General features: G+C 47.1%; 1 protein-coding gene across 1 annotated transcript in view; it reads right to left on the bottom strand.

Annotated features, from left to right (window-relative positions):
• The window catches only part of COQ10B (coenzyme Q10B), a 147,244-nt gene that overhangs the window by 55,589 nt on the left and 66,862 nt on the right, over nucleotides 1-24,793 (bottom strand). The window contains exon 3 of the mRNA XM_078680437.1: nucleotides 17,847-18,039. Coding sequence (XP_078536563.1) covers nucleotides 17,847-18,039 — 193 coding nt within the window. The remainder of the gene's footprint in view (nucleotides 1-17,846; nucleotides 18,040-24,793) is intronic.

The raw sequence follows: 24,793 nt of genomic DNA, 5'->3' as shown, positions 1-24,793 counted from the left end.
CAACAATGGACATCCTGGGCGAGGTGCTAGGTCTCCTCCCCAGGATGGGTAGGGGGAAGCTTCAAAGGCATGCCGCCTTTGTGAGCTTCTCCAGGCAACTTGCTGTACTCAGCAACTGGCCCCCACCGGTTCTGACCCCCACTCTGGCAGGAAGACTGGCGGAAAACCCTACGTGAGGAAAGGGGGTGTGCCAGACTGTGCCAACTCCACCCTTCAGGTGGGAGAGGCGAGGCGAAGCAGTACTCCGGGCTCCGGCCATCTTGAGGGTGGGGAGCCCTGCCTAATCAGAGATAGGCTCCAGTTCCCCTCCCACAGGAGAGGAGCTGAATAGGGGGTGTACCCACCACAGGACAGGGACCGATGGGTCCCTGCCCTTATCCTACTTGCAACGCCCCTAAATTTAGTATTTAGGAGCACCCTGAACCTTCCTTCCTCGGATCTCGATTCGAAAACAAGAAAGAAGATCAAGAAGACGACCTGCCGTGCAGTTGCTAACAAGAGGACGACACCAACTGACTTGGCCCCCAGCACTACAGGCCTGTTGATCCATGAACCTGCTCCTGCTAAATCCTGGCGTCTCCTGCGGACAGCAACCTTGAAAACCCCGGAAGACCTGCCTGCCTTGAACGTCTTAGACTGGGACTCCCATGAGCAGTGGTTCTGCTCAAACAGCAATACCCCTGGTGCCAGCTAGGAACCGCGAATCCAGCCCACCCTGCACCCGCCAAGCCCGGCCCTGAGTGAACAAAGACCCTGAGAATGTCCCCCTCGGCGATTGTGACCTGAAATCCAGTGCCCAAGGACCCTCCTCGAAGACCCAGACGACTCCTGCAGTCTCACAACAGGAGACCCCTCCAACCACGACCAGCAGAGGGTAAGATTTCCCAATGTAAAAAGACACCCCTGCACCTTGCGCCCGCCGGCCCACTGTGCCCAACTCCTGGGTGTCTACCTATCCTCCAAGATCCCAACTTACCCCTCGAAGTGTTGGTCGCTCCTGAAGAGTCTCCGTCATGAGCCTGCAGCCTTGGTTCACCTTCCAAGATCTCCATTGACAAACATTGAGCACCCAACAGCTCAAAAGCACCCTGCACCCAGCCGCACGAGTGGCCCTGGCAGTGCAACCCTTTGTCCTAATCTACTTCCGCATTTGCCCTGCGCAGGTGGCCAGGAGCCCAGCTCCCACAGCCACATGGCCTGCTAGCCAGCAGCCACCAACCACAGGCCCCTTGCCTCTCATTAGATAACACTGGGCCGAACTACCTCTGCACTCGGCTGCCCCTGTGCCGCGGAGGGTGTACCAACTGTACCTACCTGACCCTGGGAGACCAGAGTCTATGCCCGGAACCTTAACTCTGCCAGTCGAGAACTTACCCCAAAGCAGAGAACTCACTTTTCTTCCATAGGGTAACATTGACTGGTTTCAATTAGAAGAATTTCCATGTGTGGAGTTTTGAAACTAAAATATTCATCTAAAATCAGCTGAAAAATGAATTCCGATTTACTCACCTGTTATCATGAGAACCCAGTGCTGCATCTTTCAGACCAGCACGGACCCTGAAAAGTAATTTTAACCGTACTTGCCAGTAACTTGTATTTCCGTTCTTAGGAACCCATTGTCTGGTTTTCACCAGAAAAGTTTCTAAGTGTCGATTTTCACAAACTACAAATATTCCTTAAAAATCACCCGTATGACTTAAATACATTCTTTCAACTGTTTACAGGAGATGCACCAGTGCTGGGTGGATCCAGGATCCAACACGGAGTAAGAAAAAGTAACGATAACACTATTTAACTGCTAAGTGAATTTCCTCCCCTAGGAGGACATTGGTGAGTCTATGTGGGAAAGTTTCTAAGTGTCAACTTTTAAAATACAATATTATTCCTTAAAAATCACTACTGTAACCAAAACGCTTTTACCCAACTGTTCACAAGAAATGTCCCAGGACTGAATCAAGGATCCAGTCCTGTGGTTAGAAAAGTAATCTACACAGTACCTAATTGCATTGAACTAGAAATTCCCATTGAGCTAAATGTTGCATTGTGTTTGAAATAGTGTTGCCTATTTCAACAACTGTACCTATTGTAATCACAAAGTATATTGCCTATTTGAAAAGTATTTAACTAAAACAATTCCTTCTGAGAAAGTATATTTTGATACCTTGTTGGTTCTAAAATAAAACTACTATATCTTTTGATCCCAAACAATTGGCCAAGAGTTCAGTTCTTGAGTGTGTGATACCATTTGCTGACTGAGTGTGTACAAAAAAATGCTTTACACTGTCCTCGGATACTGCCTTACTGCTCGACCAAGCTACCACTAGAGAGTAAGGTTATATTTAACTTTAGCCTCTGCGAAACCTCTGGGAACTGCGGACTCTGGTCATTGTAAGAAAGTATATACTGGACCAAGGTAAGGTAGTGTGTACAATCACTGTATGGCTTTATTAAGAATCCAAGCAGTGATTGGACTTTTTCAGTGCCTTGTTCTTTGCCCTCTTCATGCCCAGCACCAATAATGGCATTTTGCATGAGCGATGGAGTGGAAAAGAGGTTTATTGACACCAACCTCCCTCGCACACAGTCCTCCTGTGGTAAGTATAGTATTAATGAGCTCATTGTTTCTTTACAACACCACTCAGCTAAGATTTCAAAGCTTAAAAATAAAAAAAATAAAACCCTTTCAGACATTCGCCCTTTCCCTGTATGTCTGCGCTTGAGATCAAGTGCAACTTATTCTACACCACCGGATTCCATTTTTGGATAGGCATGCTATTAACAAATGGCATATCATGGTGTAATATCTTACAAGTTTTTATGACGGAACCTTTTTGGTTCCTACCAGACTCCGTAGAGCTGCGACACAAGCAGAAGGCAATGAAAACTTGGCTTAGAATGAGGAGTTCGCAGTTACACATAGAATAAAGATGTGTAATATTAAGCTTTGTGTGTAGTGTAGTCAATTAGGAGGTAACCAGGCTGGGGTGGACGCTACACATAGGAACTTTGGTATGTTCTCCCATACTTGGAATGTATATGTTCATGGGATCCATACAAATGTATATCCAAAGGAAAGCTTAGTTCATAGATCATATGAAAATGAATGGTGAAAAGATTAAAGGAGATGTGGCGTTACAGCCAGTGCTGAGACTTTGGGGAACCAGGTTAGTGTCTTGGCATTGTTTCAACATCCTGTGATGCGGAGCACATCCACCACCATGCAAAGGATTTTCCCCTCCCAAAACTGTGCTTTTATATTGGACCACTAAAAAGCCTGCTTGGCAGTCATGCGGTTTGTGATGATGATGATGATGTTTTCATTCAAACATGGTCTACAGATATTAGATGAACCAAGTGTGTAAAAACTAAACAATTAAAACAAAACAAAAAACTCTGAAAATTGTCAATGTAGACATCTTTCAAGCACTCCCCTTTGCAGTGGTAAATGTACACTTAAAAGTGGAACATATCTTTTTGTTTGAATCATCTATTTAGTTTGTTTATTTTTGCACATTGGTCAATAAAAGATAGTCAGCATGGCGCTCATGTAACAGAGAAATTAATTGCCAGCGGTTAGACACACTTGAATGTAATTGATGTATTCTCAAAGTACATTGCCAAATTGTAATCAGTCCAAGTGTAATGTGTGAGCAATGTAGGAACAGTGCAGTTCAAACGTAACCGGGGACACAGGGCACAACAAAATGAGGGCAACAGAAGCGAATGAGGGCAACAGAAGCGAACGAGGGATAGGATAGAGTCGCAAAAGACCTGCCGCCATAGCTAAATTCGCTAGAGGACCTCAAACACCCCTAAGACTCAACAGTAATGGAGTTCCACGGCAGAGGGGTAATGGCAGACTGGGTAGTGGTTTCAGGCCTGAGCTGCGTCGGCAGGGGGGGGGGGGGCACCCTGAGTGACAGCCCTCTGTGATGCAGGCAGGGGTCCCTTGTCTGTGTTTCCCCCCAAAAGCTAGGAGACCATTACATCTCACTGAGGTGCCAGGGGAAACATACAAATACCAAGCAGCATCACCACACCCTTTGCCCAATTAGAGAAGGATTGGTGCCAAGCAAGAAGGTGAGGTGGGGGGGAAGGGGAGGGGGGGGGGGGGAATTCCAGCGCTTAGTGAGTAGGCGCTTGGCAGTTATTAGCCATAGGTCCAAAGAAGTGTAGCTGCTCTATTTCTTGTTCCTGCTAAAGATGTGCAGTATATGAGCTTCCCATGTCGGAGGAATGGTGCGGGCTGTGCAGCTTATGAGAGTGGTTGCCACGGTGCGCCAGTAATCAGTCAGGGCCGAGCATCCCCAGAGCATATGTATCAAGTCAGTATCTAATTGCCGACAGCGGGGGCAAGCCGCATCTATGTGGAGGAAGTACCTGTATGTGGGCCGGGGTAAAGTAGGCCTGGTGCATTATGAAGAATTGCATCTGCCGGAATCGTTGATTCCGTGGGATGCGGGTCTGACCGCCACGTGCAGCTAGCCATTCCTTATCAGTAAACGCTCTACCCAGGGCCCCCTCCCAGTGAAGCCAAAGACGAGTGAGATCTACTTCCGTATGTTGTCGAAGAGAGGATGCGAACCAGTGCGTGAGGTGTTTTCCCCCTCCCTATCACATGTAGGTATTGCAAGGTATGATGTATGGGAGGTTCCTGGACGAGTGTACCCCATCTTGACGCTAATGAGGCTACAAGTGCTCTATGTAACTGTCCTGGAGGTATATTGTCCCCCACCATGAGGTCCTGAAATGGAATAAGAGGGCCTTCTTGAAAGAGGTCCCCTACGTCTGGTACCCACTCTGAGGTCCAGTGATTCAACTCCGCTGCCGTTGTGTAGGTGTCCCCCAGTGGAGTTCCCAAAAGAGGGATAGCAGGTGCGTATGGAACTGTGGCTCTAGTGAGGAAAGCATTTGTGTGCTACAGTGAGGAGGAAAATGTCCGGAGGCCTAAATGTGGGTCAGGGATGGAAAATCTTAAAGAGGGTTTGTAGCAGTAGCGGGGGTTGCAGAGAGGCCGTGTTTGAGAGATAGCGAGAGGACATCCACCTGGCGACCCACTGCAGCTGGGAGGCCAGGTAGTAATGCTCCAAATTAGGCACCGCCAGTCCACCCAGTTCGGCAGGCAGATAAAGCTTTTCCATAGACATTCTGTGGCATGAAGTCCCCCACATGAAATCTCGGACTACCCTTTCCCACTGCTTAAAGGTGGGGGATGGGGGTGGGGGGGGGGGGAGATAAGGAGGGGTAGCGTGGCAAAATATTAAAGGAGGCGGGGAAGGACCACCATTTTAACCAGCACGACCCTACCAGTGATTGCCAACGGGAGAGTCTTCCAGAAAATAATCAGAGATCGAATCGCCATGGTAGCTCGGACCACATTCCAGTCAAAGAGGTCGGCCTTAGTTCGATAAACTTGAACCCCTAGGTAACGAAAAGGGTCGGTGCACCAGGTCACTGGTGTCCCTCAGAGTGTGAAGCCTGGATCCGGTGTATCCCCCAGGAACAGGGAGAGTATGGACTTAGCCGGCTTTACTCTCAGCCCGGAGGCTCGCACAAAGTGGCTAAGGGCTTGATCGAGGGAGGGGGGGAATATCATGAAGATCCCTGGCGTATATTAACAAATCATCAGCATAAAGCAAAATGGTGTGAACGCCATCGCCCAGTTCTATTTCCATATCAACATGCGCACGGATATGGACCGCCAGCAGCGCCAGCGCAAACTGTAGCGGGGACAGCAGGCATCCCTGCCGAGTCCCACGCCGCACTCTAATAGGGTTGGAAATATATGGGCCCGTCCAAACCCGAACCGACTGTTCACAATATAGCAATCGGACCAAGCTCAGGCAATAGGGGCAGACTCCAAAGCGAACCAGAGCAGCAAAGAGAAAGTTCCAGGCTAAGGAGTCGAAGGCCTTCTCGAGGTCTAATACCAAACAACCGGAACGCAGCTAGGTGGTTGGGGCATATTCCGCCACACGAAAGTAGCGGTGCAGGTTCAGGGCTGTGTTGCGCTGTGGAACAAAGCTATTCTGATCAGAGTGTACCAGATCAGGGACTAACTGAGCTAGCCGATTGGCGAGGAGCTTTGCCAGAATCTTATAGTCCGAATTTAATATGGCAATCGGTAGGTATGAACCAGGCAACGTGGGGTCCTTGCCAGGTTTCAGCAAAGACACCACATTAGCGGTACGCATGGTGGGGGCAAGATGCCTTCCGAGATTGCCTCCAGAAACAGAGTGTAGCTGCGGCCCCAGATGTTCCGCGTAGGACTTGAAGAATTCCGTCGGAAGACCGTCCGGCCCCGGAGTTTTCCCGGAGGACAAGGCACTTATTGCATCCTGTACTTAGTCTACTACTATACGGAGTCCAGCTCCAGGGACTGGTCCACCGTCAGAGTGGATAACTCCACTGTGTCCAGGAAGGATCCCACGTACTGGGAATTGCCTGTCAGAGTATCATAGACTGGCGTAGTGCTCAGTCATCACTGCGTGAATGTCCTCCTGGGTGCTGCGCTTCGACCAATGTCGTCAAGTAAGAAGTGCATGGTTCGCTGGGGGTGTTCCTGCCTAGTCAAATAGGCCAGTAGTCTCCCGGCTTTGTCCGTAGTCGAGTGGGAGCGGATAGAGTGCTAAATACTTGTGGCAGCGCAGACGATCGAGAAGTACCACGCGCTCGGCGTGGGCAGAATCAAGGTGTCGCTGCCTTGTCGGGTTGGCCACAACTTGTGACTCGAGTAGAAGTGCCCTTCAATGTGGGTCAATGAGGTGTTTAGCTGTCGGCGAATACTCCAAGTCTGCCCCAGACAATGGCCCCTAACCACCACCTTAAAGGCCTCCCACTCAGTGAGGATCGAGTCTGTGGAACCGGTATTAACCGCAAAGTAGGTAGCTATTGCTCCCTCCAGGGAGCCTCGGAAGAGGGAGTCCTGCAGGGCTGCATTCTGCAGGCGCCAGGTCAGAACCGGGGGGAGAGGCGCCTCCCAGGCCAGATGCAAAAACAAGGGCTTATGATCGGAGTGTGTCCGACCAAGGTAATCCGCCGCTTGTATCAAGGGGAGGAGGGCTGTGTATAAGAGTATTCGGTCTAGGCGTACATGTCGTTTATGGACTGGGGAATAGAAGGAGTATACCCTGGAACGAGGATGAGGTTCCTGCAAAACATCTGAAAGTGCCCAATGTCCTAGCCATGTTTTTAAAAGGTGAGCGTTGGAGAAAGCCATTGTGCTAGAAGAGTACAAGTCTCTGAGCGCAACCTCAGAGGAAGCGCGTTCCACAGGGTGGCTGTATTGACCGAGAATCTTCTCTCGCCGGTACGGGCCCTTTTCACTCTGGGAATTTGGAGCAGATGTTTCTGGTCAGAGCGCAACGCTCTATTAGCCTTGTAGGGCACAGCTAAATTCCTCAGGATAGGAGGACCCTTCCCCTGAAGAATGTTATGCGCTGTGCAAAGAGCCTTGAATTTGACCCTTTCCCGCACCGGAAGCCAGTGCAGTGACTTCAAAGCAGGTTTAGCAGACTGCATCCTTGGCACATTCATAAGCAGCCTTGCAGCAGCATTTTGGACCTGCTGAAGTTTATTAAACATTGCTTCAGGGGCACCTAGGAAAATAGCATTTCTATAGTCTAGTCTTGATACAATAAGCCCCTGAATAAGCAACTTCCTGGATATCGGAGGAAGAAGAGGCAGGACTTTGCGAGCTGAACGGAGAAGACCAAAACAGACTCCTGCCGTTTTTTTCGCCTGGGTCCTGAAAGAGAGGTCTTGCTCTAACCAGACCCCCAAGCTCTTAATCGCCTCTTTAGGACTCTGGAGCTCTCCCAGACAGCTAGGCCAGATAGTCGGAGGGAGTAAGGGAATCTTATGCCCTAGCAACATTATTTCGGTCTTGGAACCGTTCAACTTTAGAGCTGATTCACACATCCAAGTATTCGCGGGTCAGGTCCAGGGCGCCGCCGATGCGCTCCACCACTGCCAGCACAGAGTATAGTTTGGCAGCAATGTCCGTCAGGATCATCTCTGCTGCTGCCCCGGAGGCCACGAGCGATATCCCAGCCTGGCCCCCAGTAGGTGCATCGAGAGGGGTTGTTGCGCAAATGGCCCATAACGATCTACTGAGCGCTCTTCATAAGCAGCAAGGTTGGAACACTCAGTCAGCGGCGCACCAGAAGGCTAGTCTTCAAAACAGGTCGCCGCTAGCACAGCAGACAATGACCTCAGCAGTAGGTAGGGCGACACTGTGCGCCAATATTAGTTCCAGGGGCGGTGAGGCACAAAACACGATCACCTCTCCAGAGCCACGGCAAGTGCTGCCACCCAGTCTCAACCCCGAGTTGACAAGGGCCCCTGGGCCCGACAGACCCCCCAAGGCCCCCACCTCACAAAGGCTCTGCAACACCAGGAACCCTGTAGGGGCCGCAGCGCACGCCCAGGCAGTGGTGTCTCCTCCCCGCAAATAGGATCCGCAGGAGCCCTAGGCTCGACCAGCCCCCGTAGCCCACACCAGCCAACCGACTCGTCGGAGCAACCGCGTTGTAATCAGGCAGTGGGCCCCCTAGGACCGACCCCTGTGGTCCCCCACTGCCACCAGCCGGCACCACCAACACCCTCCGCAGGCCCACCTCAATGGTGTATGCTACACCCAGCAGTTCCAGAGCAGCCCGCACCAACTACCACGCCAGAAGGCCAGGTCCCGGTAAGAGTCACCTCCGGCCCAGTGGGCAACAACAGCTGGAGCAGTAAAGGCTACCTTGTGCGCCAATATGGGGCCAAGGGGTAGCAGGATACCGGTGCAACTACCTCACGGAAACCACAGTAGGCACAGCCACTCAGCCCCAGCCACGTGCAGGTGAGGGCCCCCAGGCCCGACCGACCCTCGTGGACCCCTACTGCACACTGGTACCGCAAGAGACCTGCGGGGGCCGCAGCAAGCACTCAGTTAGTGGGATGTCCCCTCACAAGGGGCCTCACCCAAGCTGTCAGGCCCCAAGCAGCAGTCGCGTTGTGGGCAGGTAGGTGGGCCCCCTGGGCCCGACCGACCCCCGTGGTCCCCCACAGCCACCAGCTGGCACCCCAAGCTCTCCTTGCTGTCCTACCTCCGTGGTGCAGGCTTCACTCCAGCGTCGCCGCAACAGCCTCTGCTCGCCTCGCCAGGGCCGGGCCTCTCCCGCAAGCCGTCCTGCAATCTTCTCCGTCGCCGGACCGTAGAGGGCATGAGGAGCCCCCCACAGTCCGCGGTACTACTGGGGCCGGGGCCGGCGGCGTCAGGTGGCTTCAGGGGTAATGCGGCAGCAATCACCTCACACGAGCAGCAGCGCGGCCACGCTGTCCGGCCCAGATCGCACCCACACGGCAGGCTGCAATGCTCGGGACCGCCACAGAGCAGGTTCAGGGCCCAGGCAGGTCTTCCCCGGCAGCGCAGGTTCGGCGCACCACAGCGGGGGTGTTCAGGGGCCAAGCAGAGCCCCGTAGGCGCAGGATGCCCAGGATAACCAGGGGATGCGGTACGGAGCGTTAGTAAGATGAGTCCGCCATCTTCGGCGCCTGGCCACGCCCCCTACAGCGGAACACATCTTAAATGAGGACTTCAAAGTTTTACCACAAACTGCTAAATTCAAAAGAGTATAGCCACTCAAACAATGTGCCGCTTACCGTGAATCTAGACGTTTAAGTAAATAATCCTAAAATACACACAACAGAAGAGGAGTGGTTTTTAATTCCCTTAAAACAGTGTGCATGTTTTGTTGGCTCTCTCCTTACAGTACTCACAAACTGCCCCTAAATAAACAAACATTGGCAAAAGTCACTAGGTAGCAGCAGTAAAATATCAACTTATTGACTATGCAAATGCGTGTTGTACTGGCGAGAGCTAAAACAAAAATGGCCACCAGGGTGTCACTACTCCATGATTGCCACCGATGAGCACTGGTGCCATGCTAGAAAATTGTATTTGCTATTCTAGAACGGAAGATAATCACAGTTGCCCAGCAGTGCCATCTTCCCGAGTTGGTGCCGGTCACATACCCTAAATGGACACACAACATTTTGTATCATATTCTTCTGAGGATACTGCGGTGGACTAAGTACAACAAAATGCCACCTTGCTTTGCAGTCAAAAACAACCAATTCTTCGGAGAACAGTAGAGGATAACTTGGACGGCGGAGAGGCTGAAAAACACAAAAGAAACAGCTTGCAAACTACGAGCCCCATGAGGCTGTAGAACCCAACCAACCCCTGGAGATAGTGCTGTATTTAAGTATCAAGCATTGGCAAAGCATGGATTAAAAATTAAATTACTTCATGAATTGCTTCTTCATGGCTGCAAGTTTAGTTGTTTAATGAATACATGTGCGAGGGATTCAATAGTTCAAAACGTGAGTGTGCTGATGAAGAATAAGGGCATGGATGGAAAGCTAGATTAATTGGTGAGCATATTAATAAATATAGGGTAAAGGCAACGTGTAAGGGACAAAGAGGTTGGTGAGGGTTGGGAAACATTTGGAATAACATGGGTAGTGTCAACTAAACAAAGAAGTACATCAAGATAGTGGTGTCAGGGACAGGCGCGCAACACCCATTGGGCTGAGCGGGCTTCAGCCCCCCCCGTCGTAATCTCCAGCCCGGGCTGCCAAGGTTCAGATGACAGCACAACATACTTTCCTGATTTACAATGATGTAAAATAAGGAAAGTATGAAAACCGTTTTCCCACTTTCATTTGCATTAAGGCTCCACATTTATTCTCGGATGGTTTAGAATCCGAGATTGTGATTTTAATGACCCCTTCAGAGAGGCCCAGAACCAGCCGGAGGCAGCTATCCTCTGACGGTTTCAGCAACCCTCCCTGCCCCCTACCTTTTGTTCTCTTTCAGAGGGGTGCCACCGAGGTGATTTCCTTGCCTGAAGCAGGAGATTTCACTTAAGCACGTTTGATGTGCTGTGCATCATGGAGTGTGAAGATGTGCACAGCAGGGAGATATGACGCCAGCAGGAATTCCTTTACAAAGGAAAAGCGTCACCTGCACTGGCCATCCCTTTACCCCTGCTGTGCACATCTTCACACTCTCTCAAGTGAGGCCCCGCCTGCCCTGGGCATTTTGGACACAGCTTTTCGAGGAACACCTCAACTGATTTTTTTTCCTTAGGAGCTGTCCTTACTTGTATCCAGCCTGTACTTGGAGCGTTGCTCAAACCGCAGATCTACATGAGGAGGGGAGACGCATTGCAATGGTAAATGTTAGAGGGCTCTGAAGAGCACTACACTCGCGTCCTGTGGGTACTGTACGGGCATTCTTTATGCGACCCGCCGCTGTGTGCACAGTACATCCCAGGATTACACGCATTATCAGTTTCCTGACTGGACACAGTGAATAGGGGTGCACGATAGTGCTGCTCATTGCGTCCTATGGCCCCTTCATTGGTTGGAAGGGATTGTTGGGGTGGAGAGGAGCTGTGAATGTGCGTAAGCACGGATATAGCTCCTAGTGGGTTTTGGCACTGGTTTCAGTGCTTGTGCTGGCTATGAAAGCGGCACATTGAGGTAGGGAGAATGGAAGCACCTACAGTTGGTGCCTGGGGTGGGGCTGTCACCAGATGCTGTCAACAGTGGCCCAACTTCTAATAGGAAGGTGCTAGCAGCCGAGGGGAAAGCAACTCTTCAATTTAATGCTTGACTGGTCCGTTCTATGATCAATCCGATTTTATTATTTTTAACAAATCTTGCCACTGAAGGGTGTTACTTGGTTGGAAATAAAATGTTAGGCCCTGGATCCCCACAATGTTTTTATCGATGGATGTAGGTGCTTTGATTTGGTTTCTGCACTCCTGGGTGGGCTGTAGGGTAACATGGTGAAGTGAGAGCAGAGATCCTGCGTTGAGAATTATGGCTGTGAAGTTTTGCAACACCTGGTGTGTCCTCACCTTACACCACAAGTGTGATGGAGGTGGTGGTCAGGGGCGCGTGCTAGGCCTCAGTTCAGCTGTGTGGGCTTGGGGCAGTGATGCCACACATACCTGCCCCCGTGTCTGCTGAGTGGGCCGGACAGTGGTACTATGGATGGGTGTTACTTGCAAGTGATGCTGTTGCGAAGCAGAGGAGCTATGGATGGATGGTACTTGCAAGTGATGCTGTTGCGAAGCAGAGGTACTATGGATGGGTGGTACTTGCAAGTGATGCTGTTGAGAAGCAGAGGTACTATGGATGGGTGGTACTTGCAAGTGATGCTGTTGAGAAGCAGAGGTGCTATGGATGGGTGGTACTTGCAAGTGATGCTGTTGCGAAGCAGAGGTACTATGGATGGGTGGTACTTGCAAGTGATGCTGTTGCGAAGCAGAGGCGCTATGGATGGGTGGTACTTGCAAGTGATGCTGTTGCGAAGCAGAGGTACTATGGATGGGTGGTACTTGCAAGTGATGCTGTTGAGAAGCAGAGGTACTATGGATGGGTGGTACTTGCAAGTGATGCTGTTGAGAAGAAGAGGTGCTATGGATGGATGGTACTTGCAAGTGATGCTGTTGCGAAGCAGAGGTACTATGGATGGGTGGTACTTGCAAGTGATGTTGTTGCGAAGCAGAGGTGCTATGGATGGGTGGGACTTGCAAGTGATGCTGTTGCGAAGCAGAGGCGCTATGGATGGGTGGTACTTGCAAGTGATGCTGTTGCGAAGCAGAGGTACTATGGATGGTTGGTACTTGCAAGTGATGCTGTTGAGAAGCAGAGGTACTATGGATGGGTGGTACTTGCAAGTGATGCTGTTGAGAAGCAGAGGTGCTATGGATGGGTGGTACTTGCAAGTGATGCTGTTGCGAAGCAGAGGTACTATGGATGGGTGGTACTTGCAAGTGATGCTGTTGCGAAGCAGAGGCGCTATGGATGGGTGGTACTTGCAAGTGATGCTGTTGCGAAGCAGAGGTACTATGGATGGGTGGTACTTGCAAGTGATGCTGTTGAGAAGCAGAGGTACTATGGATGGGTGGTACTTGCAAGTGATGCTGTTGAGAAGAAGAGGTGCTATGGATGGATGGTACTTGCAAGTGATGCTGTTGCGAAGCAGAGGTACTATGGATGGGTGGTACTTGCAAGTGATGTTGTTGCGAAGCAGAGGTGCTATGGATGGGTGGGACTTGCAAGTGATGCTGTTGCGAAGCAGAGGCGCTATGGATGGGTGGTACTTGCAAGTGATGCTGTTGCGAAGCAGAGGTACTATGGATGGGTGGTACTTGCAAGTGATGCTGTTGAGAAGCAGAGGTGCTATGGATGGGTGGTACTTGCAAGTGATGCTGTTGCGAAGCAGAGGTACTATGGATGGGTGGTACTTACAAGTGATGTTGTTGCGAAGCAGAGGTGCTATGGATGGGTGGTACTTGCAAGTGATGCTGTTGCGAAGCAGAGGTACTATGGATGGGTGGTACTTCCAAGTAATGCTGTTGCGAAGCAGATCGTAGCCGCATTCTCAGCAAGTGGCCTTGAGGCGGTGGTGGCCCTGGCATGTCCTTGCAAGAGATGTGATGCTGATGTGAAGCAGAACACGCCCCCTTATCTGCAGAGTGGTCCCGGCAAGTGGTGCCACAGGTGGGGTGTCCCTGTCCGGGATGATGTTTGAAGCATATGGGGCCCACTTCTACTACATCCAGTCAAGGAGTAGGATCGGCCTTTTTAAAGAAGTCTGCAGTACTGTAAAAACAGATGATGGCCGAATATGTCTACCATGTCCTAGGTTTGGATTGGGAGTATGTGTATTGTAGACAGGTTTGTAAGTTTATTTGTGTATTTTTAGTTTATTTTCTTGTTTTTCTTCGATTCACCCTCTATCTCAATAAAGACCGATAATACCTGCCAATCTTAAATATTCACTGTGCAGTAATTCAATTGTTACATCATCATAATACACATTTTAAGAACATGAAAATAAATAAAACAAATTTTGTTGTGCGCACTGCATCGCATTTGGCGATGCAGTGCGTGCAATGAAATTCATTTTATTTATTTTTATGTTTACTTACCTGTATTTGGCCGTATTCCATAGTTTTCTACCCCTCACCCTGCCCCACCCCACATCACCGCCCGGCAGCACTCCCACCACCGACCGCTACTGGTTCTTTGTAAGAATTTCCTCCATCTGAAGCCAGGCCCAATGTGTTAAGCTGATATATAACACCAGGCTTGTTCCCAGGCCATGAGTCTAGACTGTGATAATTACTTTTTATTAGTTTCATTTCATATTTTGTTTACTAGATAAATTGGCTTGTGTGTGGTCTCATTTTGTTATTTTCTTCATTCTTTGGTATTATTTGGCCATTTGTTAAACATGTACGCTAGGAGCCTCTTGGTGCTATAGATATGAAACTTATAACAGATTCAGCTTGGTGGAAGGAACTATAGTGTGAAAATACAGGTTTTTAGCTTTTTCCTTTATTTCAGGCGGGATAGTGGTCTGTAATGGTACAGAATAATCTAACACCTTACACAAACACACAAGTACAACAACATTTGAAAGTCTTCGTTTATTAAATGCAACTTTATTCTACATAGATTTCCTTCCTTATGCATTTAGATACCTTTCATGTACTTAAGTATCTTTATGTTTATTACTTTGCACTACCCTAGATGTCACCATATATCTCTTGCAATATATTCCCTACCTCCACCCGACTCATCTCAAACCTCACTCTACTACTCTCTCCAATGCACTGACCTATTTTTAACCCCATACCTCTATCAGTATATTCTCTACCTACACTCTTTCATTCATCCTAAACCCCATACTCTTCTATCCTCTACCCCTCCTTCCATCATCTCATACCTCTTTTAGTATTCAGATCGCCCAAATAAGCCTTTCTAAACCTTTCACTCTGACTCTTCCACCTCCATCCCAAACCCCTTCCTACTGCTGTTACCCCCCCCAAAAAAACCATTCCAGACCCTTCCTTCTTTCTTCTATTGCTCCACTATTCATTTTCAATACAAATAACAGACTAAGATCTCCACCACTCAGATTAATTTCATATTTCCCTATATCAGTCCCCACTAATTCTGTTTGGGTTCCAGAGTAGTGTGCTACCCACCAAAAATCGCTTCAACACCTCATATGGGGTAGTAAGTGCGAAGAACAGCAAATGTAACATGATATTATCAAAATGTAAATGCTTAATTATTTCTCATGCACCTTCTGAATTCCAGCATGATTATTATGCCTGTACATTAAAGCACCATGCTTTAATGTCTGTACTGCCAATAAATTAATGTTTATTGATACTGTAGTTTGTAACAACACTGCAAATGTACACATTGCAAAATCTCAAATTCCTTCTTTGTCTTTGGGGGGTGGACAGAATCCCCTTTTTTGTGTGAATTATATCTGTGAACAGTCTAGGTTTTTCAGAGAGTAGCATGTTGTTCTGGGCTCTTTAGACCCAGTTTCATGGGCATTCCATTAGAAAAAAGGGTGTAATTTTAACCGTCTACATAATATCGTTGTGAGACAATATAATGTATTTGAGTGACACTTTATTGCAAGATGAACAAATCCCTTGTCTGTTATATAAATGGTTCACATTACCCTCTGTTCTCCAATTTACTTCTCATAAAACTGATTGTTGTCCAGTTTTGAATGCAGAATTTGCCACTTCTTTTTCTTAGCTTGGCCTGAGCATTATCGGATCCTGATTGTCTGCCATTTTAGCCCCGCCCCATTAACAATGTTAACCACGCCCCTTTTTATGCCATGTCAGCCCCCCCCGAACTTAAGACCTAGTTGCGCCCCTGGTCAGGGAATACACCAATGAAGATGCTAAGAATTTCCCAATCCTAGTCTGCTGCTGGCATCTTTCTAGCATTCTAGACCTAGAATTCAAAGCTCAACTGAAGTCTCTGTGGGCTCCTTCACTCTGACTTGTATGTGTACCCTCTTAGTTCCAAAAAAGGACTCCTATTCAGATTCAATCCAATGTTGACATTGGAAACCCTTAAGTAACTTCACAACCCTCACAAGACAACCTTGCTGCCACTGACTGGATGTTAGCGGAGACCAATCTCCCAGCACTTTGGGAACCATCTGGTAGGGATCACAGTGTCCATGTTAAAATGCGCATGGTGCAATGGTACCTTCTTTAAGAACTTACTGATGGGTGATTCAGCTCAAGCAACATGTATCCTCAGAGCAAACAATCACTGAAAACGTGCAGTCTACCCCTTCAACACAATATAAAGAGTTCATTCAGGATATCAGTGCACACACATTACAAAAATAAAACACTAGAGAGGAGTCTTGAAAACTAGATGGGGGTCTGTCTTCCCCATACAGCATGTAGCCTATCCTTGCATGTGGCATGGATTTCTGATTGGACTCACTTGGGCTGGAATCAGTATTAGGTGAATACTAAACAGTGGACGGCATAAGCAGCTGGGTGCCTTTGGTCGAATGAAAACCCTACTGCACCAGTACAGGAGTTGGCAATATGTCAACAATGGGTATTACACTTTATAGCTATATGCTAACTAACTCCATTTTAGCAAAAATGGAAAGTAAACGTTGGAGCAGAAAGATTAAGACCCTGCTGCAAGATGCTGTACCAGTGAGAAGCCAGTTATCTAAACTGGACAATGGCCAGGAGGTGTGAATCAAGTGAATTTACACTACAAAACGGTAACATGTAACTTTATTCAGAAAATAAAATTGATAAAGTGGAAGAATTAAAACTCCAGATTTTTTTAAACAGGTCATCTAAACATCTTACGGTCATTACGCTCACACAAAAATAAAGCGTTGCCCATGAACAGCCACCACAGGTACAAAGGGCCCCGTATGTCATCTATAAGCAATTATACTCTGACAGAATCAGGTTTACCTTTTTTTGAGCAAAGTATGAAGAACAACTTCGCCGGATTAAAAAAGATTAGGAAATTCCTGACAAGAGAGGCCTTGATTCAAGTTATCCTGGCACTGGTTATGTCCAGATTGGAGTATGCAAACTCTCTGTATCTAGATCACCCCGAAATCCCTCTTGCGCAAGCTTCTGTCAATTCAAAACCAGGCTGCAAGGCTGAAAGAACCCCCTCTTAGTAGCTGAACGATCACGCAGGTGACTAAGGACCTCCACTGGCTGCCGGTGGTACAAAGATGCAGCATAAAAGGCATGCTGCACGGTGTTCCAAGGCGCTGCATTGGAGATGCCCGGGATTTGTGAAAGCTCTAATTGTAAAAAATTGTCCGACGAGAGTACTGCGATCAAGCTACCTTCATTACTTGGTCACCCCCACCTACAAGAAAATCAGGATCGGAGGACTTAGGTTCTCCATCACGGCTCTTCGCATCTGGAACACACTTCCCTTGGAAATTAGGCAGGCATCTGTCTACGCCAAATTTAGGCAACTTCTGAAGACATTGTTGTTTATGCACGCTTCTAAATAGTAGTGATTCTCGTTTTTCATAACCTAGCACCAAGAGACCTACCTGGTGATCATGCACTCTATAAATAACCAATAACATAATATAACATAAGTGGAAAGATGAATGGATAAAGTGGGTTGACCTAAAGCTCCTCTAATTGTATTAAGTAATGCATTAAATTACATAAAACGGGAATGATGGTAAAGCTGAATAAAACACATCAAAGTACAGCCTTCTGGCAGAAGGTGGTACAATGGTGCAGCGGATGATGGAACAAGGAACTCCATGGACATACTGAATTTTAAAAACTTTCTATTATGGCCCAAGGAAGCGAAAAGAAACTGAATAGTTTACGACAGATAAGCCTTGGCTATTTCCTTACAATATACATTTCCATAAGACAACAAAACGTATTCACAAATGAACTGAAACAAAGGTGAAAACAAAGTACAAGTAAAATTACCTTAACTAAGTGTGGTCTCACTAGAGTAACGACTGATGTATACCTCTCCACCACAGGGGCAAATCCGATCTCCAGCTGTGCTTTGAGGTAGCCACTTCTCTTCGATATAACATCTGATTTTTTACACCAGGGCACAAAATGTTTGTACTGATCAACAAACGCCACCACATCATACATTTCCTGCATGGAATACCTGAAAATAAAGAACACATTGAAACATTGCAAGTTGTAGTTTTTCTTTACTTTTGCTAAAAAATGACAAATACCACGTGTGCATCCTGCAAGGTACGACTTTTAGTAGCATCACTTGTGCTCCTTCATAACTCAAATCAAAAATAGCTTTATTCGATTGTTGAATAGCAATCATAAAAGCATACAATTAAAATTACCACATTTCAATACATATTGTAAAATCACAATACTTAAAAGGAAGATATATTAAAAATATGTACAACATTTCATTATTAACTGGATTCAACTCAGGCCATCACCACTATACATAAAGTGCAACTACATAATCATGCTTTTTCTCCAATATACCACTTTTTTCAGGAAGAACAAAACGCCCCTTTCATTGTCTAAATATTGTAAACATAACCAGGCTGGACGACATTGGCGCAATCCCATCTGTTTAAAAAAAGGCACCAATATCCCGCGCCTAACAGTAGCTTAAAATTTACAAAATAGAATAACATGAATCGTGGTTTGTGGGGACACATCACAGGGGCAAGGCTGGAGATCTCGCGACCAGTCCTTAATAGCTGGGAAGCTAGCTATTCTGTGGAAGATTTCCAGCCTAAACCGAGTTAATAAAAATCTGTCATAATTGCCAGGAACAAAATTCAAATAGGGTTGAATATTAAAAGTGGTTAATAACAATTGATGTTACAGGACAGATGGTTTTAAGATCTGTTGTCATTCTTAAGGTGTCCAGCATAGTCAAGCCCTCTTTCCTCAGGTCTTTTCTGGTTACTGCCGAGATAGTAAGAGGATTGGAAAAATACTCTGGTCTACCAAGATCCATACAAAACATACACATATCTCAACCAGGGAATCCTTATTGCTCCTTCCAATTTCAAAATATCTGACAGGATATCCCTATTCAGCTTTGTTTCCTCTTTTGTCCACAGCCTGTGCCATAATAGCACAGGCTCAAGCTTAATTAAGTCAGATATGAATGGAAGGCCTAATTCTGTATGGCAGATATACCCTGAGTTACTGTTGGGAACAGCTAAAATATATTTTAGAAAAGAGTTTTCAACTACCTGGATGGGTGTAGAGTCGGCAAATACCCACACCCCGCTCCCATAAACAGCAGCAGATACACATTTTACTTTATAGATTTTAATTAACTCAACAGGTGGTCTTTTACCCAATTTTTGGGCAAAAGTGGTGAGGGCAGAAGTAGAGCGTAACATCGCCAACTTCTTTGCTGCTAACGCATGGGCCCAGGACTCATTCTGTGCAAACAATATGCCTAAATAAGAAATTTGTTTGGTTGCCTCAAGCTTCTGTCCTGCAATAAAAACAGCCCAATTAACCTTAAAACCCTTGCCACAGCGCATAATGAATGTTTTAGAAGAGTTCACCCTTAATCCGAGGTCTTTCATGAAAAGGGTTAAACTATCCACCACGCGCTGTAGACCCACTTGGGTACGAGACATCAGCACCGCATCGTCTGCATACAAAAGAGCCGGAATAGGACGGCCTGATACATACGGGGAATCTAAACTATCTCTACACAGGGCTGCCTCCAGACCATTTATATACAGATTAAAAAGGAATGGGGCCAGGACACATCCCTGCCTGACTCCACTCCTAATCGGGATAGAGGCCGTGCTTTCACCCTTCAGGCCGTAACGGACCCGAGCTGACGCGTCACTATAAAAAGTTTAAGAAAATAAATAATATTTTCATCAACCCCTAATTGTCCTAGCAAACTCCATAATTTAGAGTGGACCAGAGGCCTTCAGAAGCTCTCCCTGGTGAGGGGAACTGGGGCTGCGAGCTGCATGTGATTTTTAACGTGGTGTCAACCTTGCTACCTGTTTTACTATTTGTTATTTGCACTTGGAGCGTTTTTAAAACTGTTCCGATTTTACTCTGGGGGCTTTTCAGAAATAACGGGAATGAATTTTCAGGCACACTGACACTCTGACCATCTATCGATCTCCCTCACTCGGCCCAGCCGCTTTTTAGCCGACACTCGGCGGCGGTGGCCGCCATCTTTAGTGAGGCGGGGAGAGCGCTCTAGTCGCGCCGTCCTCCCACCCTCTTTTCTCCCTATATCATGTGTAGGCCGGCCAGATGGCGCAGCGGGCGCGCCGAAGCCGCGCCGAAGCCGCGCCTAAGCCAAGCCCCTCTGCGCCCGTCCGCGCCAGGACCGTGCCGGGCGTAGGGCATGTTGCCCAAAAACTTCCTATCATCAGGTATGACAGCAATGATTTACTCACATTACGCTTTGAAATGGGTGATCACTGTAAGGGCTGCCCCCCTATCGACCTCCTCTGGGGCCCCTTCTCATGCTTACATTGTAAATGGATGTCCCCTGTGACAGCTTTTGAAGCACATGAAACGTCGTCCCCATCAAAGTGTAATCCCAATAATTTTAAAGGAGGTCTCATTAATGCCAGGTCCCTATCCTGCCACTGCCAAGACATACAGGATTTAATATAAGGTCACGATTTGGATGCTCTTTTTATTACTGAAACTTGGCTTAATGACTCATCTAATCCTGATCTGGCAATTGCCCTCCCTTCAGACTTCACTATCTTTAGGCGGGACAGACCTATTGGGCGTGGGGGCGGGGTAGCACTTGCTATTAAGAAAATCTTCCTTTGCCACACATTTGACTTAGGCCACCTTAAAGGAAGCGAGGGCATAGGCTTCTCGATTAAAATGAATGCCTCCACCTCATTCTCGGGGGGACTGATATACCGCCCTCCTGGCAATGCCACTTCCTTTTTGGACTCCTTAGATGATGTTCTCGGGGCACTTATTCTACATTATCCCAACTTCACTCTATTAGGGGATATGAATATACATTTAGAATCGTGTGTTGATCCCCACACCATCTGCTTCCAACACTCAAACATCTTTGGATTATCCCAACTTGTTACCGCTTCTACCCACCGTGCAGGCCATACTCTCGATGGCATTGCTCTAATCTTACAACCATGACCACGTCCCCTCCGATCCCTCAAATTTGGACTGATCATCGTCTCATTCCATTTGATATCAAGATACAAGCCCACGCCTTACCCAGCATTAGGCGTTCCCACCCCTCCTTCACAGTCAACTGGAGAAAAGTGACTGACCGTATTAAGCTGGATACCCAACCCCTGGCCCAGGCCCCCAAACTAGTTGGAGATGCAGTAGTGGATTCCCGCAACTTCCATGCCTGGATGGACCAAATCGTCTCGGATAATTCCGACACCAATTGCCACCATGCGAAATGTCACAAAAGAAAGCTAAATGCACCCTGGTTCACCCAGACCTTAACTGATAGCCATCTCCTTTGCCGAATACTAGAAAGGAAGTGGAGAAAAACTTATGATGAGGCCTCAAGAACACTTTATGTTCAGCAGAGAAAAATATACCTCTCCAGTATAAAAGCGGCTAAAAAGGAATATTTTACTAAGGCTATAAATGAAGCTCACCAAAAACAAAAAACTGTCTTTTCAATAGTCCAGTCTTTTACCCACCCCAAAGCTCTCATGCCCGAAATCCCACCGTCCGAAATTCTGTGTAATCAAATCGCAGATTTCTTTGTGGATAAAATTGTTAATATTCAGAGAGACTTTCTTCCCCCCTCGATCATTCCTCATGAGGTAACTGATAACTATCCTCCTCTTTGCAGCTTTAAACCTGTTTCCCTCCAGCAAACACGCAAGGCAATTCTGGCCTGCAAATCAGGAGCCCCTACCGACTCCTGTCCTCCTAGCATCCTACACCTTCTAGTCGAGGTAGTAAATCCCAGCATCAATGCCATCATCAATGAATCTCTTCATTCAGGGATAGTGCCCAGCAACTGGAAAAAGGCTATTGTGAAGCCCCTGATGAAGAAGCAGAACAAATCTCCAACTGACCCCAACATGCGCCCCATTTCACTACTACCTGTTCTAGGTAAGATCACGGAACAGTTAGTGCACGGAGAGTTAAAAACATTTGTAGAGACCCACAACATCCTGCATCCTCAACAGTCGGGGTTTCGCTCCGGCCATTCCACCGAAACAGCCTTGATAGAACTATCCGATTCCATCAAGTTCCTGCAGGATGAGGGAAGGCAAGCCGTCCTCATCCTGCTTGACCTAACAGCAGCGTTCGACACTATCTCTCATGTCATTCTGATTAATAGAATGCGAGAGATTGGCGTGACAGACAGTGTTGGCATGAGTAAAATCTTTCCTGTCTAACAGGTCCCAAACTGTGTCACTGGGTCCCTACCTATCCAGCGAAAAACCCATTACATCAGGAGTACCCCAGGGGTCCATATTAAGCCCACTTTTCTTTAACATCTATATGGCTCCCCTCCTCGCTGTGATAGAGTCTCATGGGATCCTCGTCACGTCATACGCCGACGACACCCAACTTGTCGTCACCATCGATAAAAAGTGTACGGACGCAGACTTGCGATTTCGGAACTGTCTCACTGATGTATTCCAGTGGTTGAACAAAAACCACTTGAGGTGCAACAGTGCGAAGACCGAAATCATACCGCTGGGTAAAGACCTATCTTTCTGCCCGAAAGAATGGTGGCCCAAAGGATCAGAGGCCCCACCCAGTGCAGTGTCTTCCGCTCGGAACCTAGGCGTGCAATTTGATTCATCCCTCTCTTTCGATGACCACGTCAGGATCACTGCTGGGCGCTGCTTCGGACTTATTAAATCCTTAAAGAAATTCTTCGACTTCCTCCCCATTGCAGCTAGAAAATCGGTCGCGGTAGCTTTAATACTCTCCCGACTCGACTACTGCAATGGTTTAATGGCTGGTGTGAAGAAGTCCACTCTTAGGAAGTTACAAAGTATACAGCACGCGGCTGCCAGATTGGTACTGAAACTCCCTAGAAGGTCATCAGCCTCAGCAGCACTAAACTCCCTCCACTGGCTGCCACTCCACAAAAGAATCCTTTTCAAACTTCTACTGACTGTTTAATTCCACGAAAAATACAGGGCCCCATTACCTTGCTAATCGTTTCACGCATTACAACCCCATAAGATGTCTGAGATCCTCAGGGACCAATCTCATCACGATCCCGAGGTTTAAGTATAAAACTAGGGGTGGGAAAACTTTCACCGTCCTGGCAGCAAGGGCGTGGAACAACTTGCCCGTCAACCTCAGACTAATTGAAAAGGAGAGTCTCTTCAGGAAACTCCTGAAGACATGGGTGTATCAACAATCAGACACCTCTGTACTGGCAGCTATCTAGATTCTCACCATGTATCACTTACACGCATGCTCAGCGCCAAGATGCTCCTTCCGGAGCGAAAGTTCGCGCTTCACAAATATCCATAAATATCAAATATCAAAAGAGGCAGAGGGCCACAAAAGCTAAAAACAAATTTCCTTTCTTAGCCCTTGTGTACTTTCCCACCAGCATTGAATGATTCAAGCCTTGCTCTACTGTTCCAAGGCTGGCCAGGAATCCATTTGTAAATCAGATAAAATGGAGTCATCGTCAGCCCAATCCAGGAGACGCTCCGGGATTATCCGCCCAGCAATCTTTGTAAAGGAATCCAACAGAGCGATAGGTCTATAGCATCCCGGATCATTTCTATTCCCCTTTTTGAAGATAGGGACGGTTATGGACTCCACCCTGGTAGATAAAAATCCAGTATTACAACTTGCATTAAGCACCTGGACCAGAAGAGGCCCCCACAGAGGGATACTTGCCTTAAATATGTCTATGGGGACACCATCTGGGCCAGGAGCATTACCACCCTGGCTGGCATGGAGGGCCCTTTCAACTTCCTTCAAGGTAAACACCAGGTTCCTTGATTTAGGATAAGGAGTAGTGGGACAAGAGGCAGGTGTTAGTGATAGTTCCGCTTCCTCATAGACCTGAGCAAAGTGCCTAATCCATTCAGCTTCTGGGATAGCTATCTCAATTTTAGGGCCAATCTCTTCGGATGTATGACGTTACAACGCAACTTTTACAACGCACTACCATTACAACGAAATTTTTACAACGCAAAATCTATTACAACGCATACATTTACAACGCAAGTTTTTACAACGCATATACCTTTACAACGCATACCATTTCAACGTAAGTATTGGTAAGTATATAATATATTTTTATGTAAATTAATTAAAATTAATATAATTTAATTTAATTAATTTAATTTAAATTTAATTTTACTTTATTTTTACACTGTACCCCTGTACCCCAAAAACCCCAAACTGACCCTGAACCCTAAAAAATCCCTTTACCCAAAAACTAAAAACTGACCCTGAGCCCTAAAAATGCCCCTTTACCCAAAACTGACTCTGAACCCTAAAAATACCCCTTTACCCAAAAACTAAAAACTGTCCCTGAACCCTAAAAATACCCCTTTACCCAAAAAACCAAAAACTGACCCTGAACCCTAAAAATACCCCTTTACCCAAAAACCCAAAACTGACCCTGAACCCTAAAAATACCCCTTTACCCAAAAACCCAAAACTGACCCTGAAGCCTAAAAATACCCCTTTACCCAAAAACCCAAAACTGACCCTGAAGCCTAAAAATACCCCTTTACCCAAAAACCCAAAACTGACCCTGAAGCCTAAAAATACCCCTTTACCCAAAAACCCAAAACTGACCCTGAAGCCTAAAAATACCCCTTTACCCAAAAACCCAAAACTATAACATTTTAAATATAATTATATACTTACCAATACTTACCTTGTAATGGTATGCGTTGTAAAGGTATCTGCGTTGTAAAAACTTGCGTTGTAAATGTATG

The sequence above is a fragment of the Lissotriton helveticus genome, chromosome 3_1, assembly GCF_964261635.1.
Source record: "Lissotriton helveticus chromosome 3_1, aLisHel1.1, whole genome shotgun sequence".
NCBI classification, from domain to species: domain Eukaryota; kingdom Metazoa; phylum Chordata; class Amphibia; order Caudata; family Salamandridae; genus Lissotriton; species Lissotriton helveticus.
The sequence above is the reverse complement of the archived record's forward strand: the minus strand, read 5'-3'. Positions and strand labels throughout refer to the sequence as shown.